The 7,189-nt window shown below is 38.8% G+C and overlaps 1 protein-coding gene across 1 annotated transcript; it reads right to left on the bottom strand.

Annotated features, from left to right (window-relative positions):
- Positions 1-898: 898 nt before the first annotated feature.
- Positions 899-2,628, bottom strand: LOC149110078 (putative skeletal organic matrix protein 5). Its single transcript, XM_089292463.1, has 2 exons — positions 2,510-2,628; positions 899-2,152 (listed from the first exon to the last, which is right to left on the bottom strand). Exons 1-2 carry the CDS (start codon positions 2,570-2,572, stop codon positions 1,634-1,636), a joined length of 582 nt encoding a protein of 193 aa, XP_089148589.1. The 5' UTR covers positions 2,573-2,628; the 3' UTR covers positions 899-1,633.
- Positions 2,629-7,189: the final 4,561 nt, after the last annotated feature.

Below are 7,189 nucleotides of genomic sequence, written 5' to 3'. Positions count from 1 at the left end.
CCACTACAACTCAATAAAACAGGGAAAATGTTTTCTATTTCGGTAATGTCAATCAAATCATCTTGTGTTTTAGTGAGTCAAGGAAACCAACAAATGAATAGCCAATCTAGAAAATGAAAACCTCCTTATTTCAACAGCGATTTACGTCCTAAGACTGACAATAATAAGGTTATTTTCTTTACTAAAAAGGCGAACGTTTCATAAGTCACCCATAAACTGTTCAGACTTCTTAGCTTATACACGGGATGCAAGGTGGCTGGCAACAGTTTCCAGCATTTTCAGCACTTCTTCTTTGTTGGATCAATACTACAATTCTTTTTCAACAATTAAGGTAGGTGTGTAGGTAAAACAACGTGGCTCATCAGGCCGGAGCTTCTCTCCTGTTTCAGTAGCAAAAAGTGACTTGAAGTATTTCTATTCCCCCCTGGATGAGATGCTATTCCATTGCAGGGTTACCACCAGCAATAAATTCACCGGTACCCATTTATACACCTGGGTGGAGAGAGGCACTGTGAGAGTAAAGTGTTTTCATCAAGAACACAACGCAATGCCCCAGGCCAGGGCTCGAACCCGGACTTCGCGATCCGGAGACAAGCCGCACTAACCATGAGGCCACCGCGACTCCCACAACAACAATGGCAACAAATCATGCCCAAAAATTTCTTTTTAAAAATGTTTGGTCAATCCCCTTATAATCTGACGTGTCTATGGTAAGCAGTGTTGTATCCAAGTTTAGTGTTTCAAAATTTTAAATTTATGTTCTGGAGAGATTTTGGATTTTGTAGCGATCTTAATGATCAAATCTTTCCAGTTTGTTAAATCTTCATATTCTTTTTGGATTTGTCTATATCAGTTTTTCAGTTGTTCTTGCATTTGAAAAAAAATATTGAAATCTAACTTTTTTTTTTTTTTTAATTTAACATTTTATTTATTTCTTTAGTGTAGGAAAAAAGAAGTAAAAAAGAATTGAAATCTAACATGGCAGATCCAAGATGGCAGATATTTTTAAAGATGACATCATTAAGGTGTATAACAACGAAAATGTCACTTGATTATTTGCAAGTTCCGATGCCTTACGAGCCTATTGAGTGCACTCTTTTGGAAAAACATATGGTCGGCCAAAAGAGACCCATCCCTTCAGGCTCACGCACAAAACTTAAGTCCATGCTAAATCGGGTTAAAAATATGGGACTGACGTGATTTTAATGTGTTTTGAGTAAATTGATTTAGGTAATGGATATTGACTTCATCTCATCAGTTCCTTCTTACTGCACTAATATGTAACCAATAGCTTTGATTTGTTTGTCGCCATTATCTGGTAACCATGAAGCTCCGTTTCCACAGGTGTTGGAGTCAACAGGATGCCCTCCTGTACCAAACCCGATTCTGGAGTTACAACTGGAGCAGTGATTCTGCTGGTCACTAATGACACCCATTCTTGCTTTGGAATCACCCTTAGCATTGAACCCCTCCTTGCTACAGTTGAGCTGCAATGAGGCCTGAGAACCAATCAGCGTCTTCCAAGTGTTACTACTTTTTAGTTAATATTTGGTCTATAGTACACTTATTCTCTAAAAATGGAAGCTTTTATCCGAACGATTCTTTGATAGGATGTCATCATACAGAGTTCTCATCACTGGACTAAGATATAACCCATGGCTTTGATGTGTTTGTCGCCATTATCTGGTGACCATGAAGCCTCGTTTCCACAGGTGTTGGAGTCAACAGGATATCCTCCTGTACCAAACCCGATTCTCGAGTCAGGGGAGTCGCACTCGTTTCCATCGTTACCGAGGAAACCGATTCTTGCTTTAGACGAGCCGTTTACGCTACCTGCAGTATTGAATCCTTCCTTATTACAGCCGACCTGCAAGGAGGCTTGTGAACCAATCAGTGACTTCCACGTGTTACGACCCAGTAAGGTGTTGCGGTATTGCGCGTCAGCGATCAGTGAGTACAGAGAGTTGGCCTGTTTGTTGATGACAGTGAAGTTGATCTGTTGGCCGATCTTCATACCAAGACAGATCTTGGAGAAGGATGTGTTCCAGTAGGTCGGTAACTTGGTCTCTTGTGAGTCAAACCCAGTCTCCCCTCCAGGAAGGTTGTATTCAGTTTTATTACTCCAGTACCCCGAGTCGTAATGAAATGTACTCTGAGGAGAAAAAGTATAGATGTTCTGTTCATTTTAAAATATAAAATGCCTCTCGTATATAAAGAATGATGCTCATTTAATCATCTAACTTTGGAATTCTTACAGAGTACTGTTTTGATGACTTCGTAAACATAACATTTTGTTGTAAACAATTTTCTTGTCTAGACGAATCCGCAAAACCAAAGGATTGCGAGAAACGTCAAACATTATGTTGAGAATCTCGACTAACTGAGCTGAGTTACTCCTGCTAAATCCCATCAAGAATAGTGAGCTCATTTCATTCCACCTCTAAGCAGCCATTTTACTTTTACAGATCATGATTCTTGGCGTGTACGAGTAGAGAGGTGAATGTGATACCTTGCTGCCGTCAATCTTCATGACCAGCGTCCATCCTCCATCTCCACATCCAAAATCTCCCATGTGACAGAGAACAGAAATTGGTTTTGAGTCTATGTGGAGCGTGACCAGCTGACTCACGCTGGACCTGTTGGATGTGAATAATAACAACAGCTATTGAATTGAAGAAACCTGAGATTGAGTTTCAACACTGCTTACTTCTTAATATAATATTTAGAGCTTAAATAGATAGTTTGCTTGTTTTGCCTGAGAACTCGTCTAAATATGACGGCGGCAATACAAATTTAAAGTTCATTTATCTGAACTTGAAGTTGATAAAGGGAGCGAGTTAGTTACGCTGATGTTTAAATCGTTAGTCCTTCCGTAGCTAACAGAGGGGAATGGTTATGAAAAACGACAAAATTCTTTGTTGTATGTTTTTGTTCACTTTTTTGGCTTTGACCGTGCACAAGACACAATAGTTGTTTACTCTGTACCGAGGAACTAACCAACAGAAACGTATTGGTTACGTAATTCATACATAGAGCACGAGCGCAAAACAAAAGATTGGGCACGGTCGAGGACCTTCCAACATAAATCTTGGCATATTTGTTTTTTCCTTTGATGTTTGCTGCGCTTCATAACCAGTCCTCTCTATTAACTATGGTCCTTCGTCTCAAAAAAAAACGTATTATTATCGTATGGCTGTGTCTCGCAAGGACTGGAAACTATCAAATTCACGCGGTGCGAATATGATTGGCTTAAATCGATAGTGACCGCAGTCTAGATTTTCCCTTCTAGACCGGTATCTAGATCAATCTATCTTTTGCTTTCGTCCTGAGAAAGTTGCAAACAATAAATACAAAATCATTTGCTTGATAGGTGGCCACATTTTGTGAAATCTGGTTTGTTTTTAGGGCTGTTTTCAAAGTTTACCTCAACGCTCTAATTAGGAACAGTTAACAGTTAGGTTTAAAACGTAGTGCTTAACAACCACTTTCAATTTCCATCGTTGTTACTTGACTAGAAAATTACCTAATCGTGATTGGCTGAGAGCAGGCCAATTTATCGAAAACTTTTAATTTGCCCCGCAGGAGTGCAAATCCCTGAAACGCGCGCGAGTTAGAACTTTTCTTAGTCAGATAATAAATAAGTAATCGTATGATTCACTCTAGCTACTCGTGATATATTTCAAAATTCTTACAAACTGAATTCGCCTAAAGGCTCGCACAATTTTGAGAGAATTTCCAATATCACTCGTAGTGTAAATGCTTAACTGAACACGCATTCATACGATTACCTAGAATGGAAATAAGGAAAATAAGAACTAAAATAAGGATTCTTAACTAATGGTAATCATGAGAACTTCTTTAAAATGTCTAACATTTAAAATTATTGACTTACTTGTGTACGTTGTACAGTTCTTTGCATGACGTCACAGCTGCAAACAGAAAAAATATTTAATTTTTAGAACCACTGATGGTTAATAGTTGGTTTCCATATCAGGCAAATGATTGCTACGATCACTGAAAAACGTTCAGCTGATCATTGCGCGGACCATATGGAAACAATTCTCTGACAAACGTAGCGATCGTTGGGTGATCCAGGTCCTCTCAGACAGTATTTTTATTCTGCAGCGATTGAAGCGGTCATATGCACACCGGTAGTCGGATGTAGTCGTTCAACCAATTCTGGAGCAATGTCAACATTCGTAGCTATCGTATGGAGATGACCACGTTAAAACAGTTTAAATGAAACAAATCTAACTGAATAAAGTTGGCAGTCTACCTTTCTCACAATATTCACCAATGAATCCTTTGTCACAATCGCATTCAAAGGTGTTATACTTGTAATTCGTCACACAGGTACCTCCGTTTTGACACGGCATGGAAGAACAGGGCGACTGAAATAAGCAGAAATAATTCATGGTTATAAAAGGAACTTGGTTTGATGATTTGGAGTAAAGTAGCAATATCAGTGTGGTAAAGAAACGTACGTATCAGAAACCAGGCCCTACCATAGTGAAAAAGTGATGCGAAGTCATGTTTTCATTGTACTCTCTGAAGTTTCTGTACCTATCAGAAGACAGCAGATCGCACCAAAGTTTTCCATCTTCTCCTTTGGAGGCGGCCAAGTTAAAAGAAAGGCACGAGGGACTGCTGAGGCATTCAAAGATGCAATCAAAGATGTCGTACACGGTGAATGTTCCAACTCGAGTCGCATTCAGATAATGGAACTCGTCCTTTGAGAACTGACGCTGTTTAAAAGTCTGACTGATAGAATTGTCATCTGGTTGAAAAGCGTTTGTTCCTGGGGAAAGAACGATAATATATGTGCATTATTACGAGCAAAAAAGTGAATAGAGCTCACATCACGTTCGTTTCGTTGTGTTAAACCGCGCTATTAGAAAACTATCATAACCGCAGATTACCTGAGTAATTAGTCTACATATCATTAACATTTAGGATAATTCAAAAGCTTTGTTACCAGTTTGAGCGGAGTAAAGCTTTCAGGTATATAAAAAAGTATCTTGCTATCGAATTTTAAAACATACACGACAGTGGTAAAATAGCAATCATTTAGGTTTGAACTACAAATTAAGGAACTTAATTATTTTGATGGCAGAAGCTGGCAGATACCTGGCTGAAGAAAAGTCGACGCGTGAAAAGTGTTAACTGCAACGGAATGCTCTTGTCAACATGTATTTATCTTGGGAAGCAATATTTTAGTCGTTTGTGGGTTTTTTCCCAATTTTTTAAAACAATGTGTTTCCTACAGTGTACCTACGTTTTGGCTATTATCAGGATTCATCCATGGTTCAGAGTTTTCAGGTTTCAATATTAAACTCATCTTCTCCTGCTTTGCGGTTGGTAAGTAAAAATGTAAGAATGTAATGTTGTTGTAATTTGTGTTCTTTCTCAACTTGTCCGTATTAAGCCTGATGTTGCCTTTGCTGTCAAGTGCAGCCTGGCTGGCTGCCTTCCTGCCTGCTTCTCGAAGCGCAGTTTCAGTTTCTCTCGCGCGCCTCGAAGCATTTAGTCTAGCTTAAATTTTGTAGCATTTTGCTTTCGTCCGAGCCGAAAGAAAAGTTACCTTAAAAATAAGGGAAGTCTTTAACTTATTAGCAGATGTGGAGTAATAACCCCAGAAGAAAAATAAACTGAAGACACTCCGGTAGATGAAAGGTAGAAGAATCCTTATGAATGCAGTTTTATCGTAACATGAAGTCGTTCATTTGTTTCACGAATAACCTTTCTAGGTGAGTCATTGTGTAGCCCGCGAATCGAAAAGAGCTCGTTGGCAGGCGAGTCACCTCGCCTCCAAGCATGTATGGCATGGTTCTGCCAAACGTAACTACCAAATGTTTCGACGCGCGATGGTTTGTATTTATGATGGTTTGCACTCTGTATTGATCCTAAACGAAAGTTGAGCGTTTGAACGGAGAGCGGTCTCGTGGTTGTTTAGTTTTAGGCAGAACAGTTTACTCTAGATCTCATGAAATACAACTGTCAATCATTCGTAAGCGAAACTGCAGCGATAGCAATACTCATTCAACTTTATGAAAAATCTTCATAGTCGCTTACACATCGGAAATCGTAATCAAGCGTCAACATTGCATGTTCCGAAAGACTCGGCCGACACGGCATGCAAAGTAAGATTGCTTTTTCTCTCCGGCTGAGGTTTTGTTAAGAGAAGAGGTTTAAGAGAAAAACAAACCTTCTAAAAAAGTGTTCTTCCCTAGTAAATCATGTATTTATGTATTGCATAACACTTCACCTGTCTCTGAACATTTGTTTTTAAGCAACTAGCGAGAATCTAGTACGTGCATTCTTTCGAGGACAAGATACTTTACTCTCACACTAACGGTGGATCACTTTAGAGTAGAAAACATACAAAAGTCACTCAGGTTGGCGGCAGGCTTCTTTCCACCAGAAAAATCAAATTAAAAATGCATCGCGCTTTGAAAACAGGACTGATTAAAGGAGCTCGCCGAAGGATCCTGAGCGGAGACTTCACCGACTCACAAGACAAGTGTATAGCGTCGGAGTCTTGTCATAATTAATTCAAAGCAAAGCATTCTCTTGTAGAAAAAGCTAATATTCTTTGCCACATATATAACTTGACTTTATAGAGTACTGAACACAACATCTGTCTTCAAACATTAGAGTTTTATTAAGCGACTAAAGCTCTAGCATCTAAACAATTGGCCCTTGTTATCAGAGAAGACAACAAGAGAAAACAATATAGAAGGAAACAGTGGACATGACAATAAAACGATTCATTTCGTAGCCTTTAAAACTTTAAGCCAATAATTATCATTGAATAAGATAATGTTTCGTTATTACTGGTAATTTATACAAAGAGCTGTCTAGTGTTATGACTGGTTAGTTAAATAAAACAAAATGAGCGAGTTCTTATAAACAGGCCTTTGAAAATTAATTAAATATCAAGGGATGTACCGTTCATATACAACCAATTTGGTAAAATGTGTTATTGATATTGAGGTGACGTTCATGATAAATTTCTGTTCGTCCGTTTGTCTAATGGGGTGTCAGTGAAGGCAGATGTGCCACCATGGCTTATTTCCAGCGTTATTCCTTGACCAGACGTCAGCTTTGGTTTTTAATGTTATCGTAACTCTTATTGAACCCTGAAATCACCTTCGAATTAAACGTTCCTCTTGAATTTCTGTAGTCGTCC

The sequence above is a fragment of the Orbicella faveolata genome, unplaced genomic scaffold (assembly GCF_042242905.1).
Source record: "Orbicella faveolata isolate gen_17 unplaced genomic scaffold, um_ofav_v1 contig_24, whole genome shotgun sequence".
Classification (NCBI taxonomy): domain Eukaryota; kingdom Metazoa; phylum Cnidaria; class Anthozoa; order Scleractinia; family Merulinidae; genus Orbicella; species Orbicella faveolata.
Note: the sequence above shows the minus strand (reverse complement) of the source record. Positions and strands in the feature narration are given on the sequence as shown.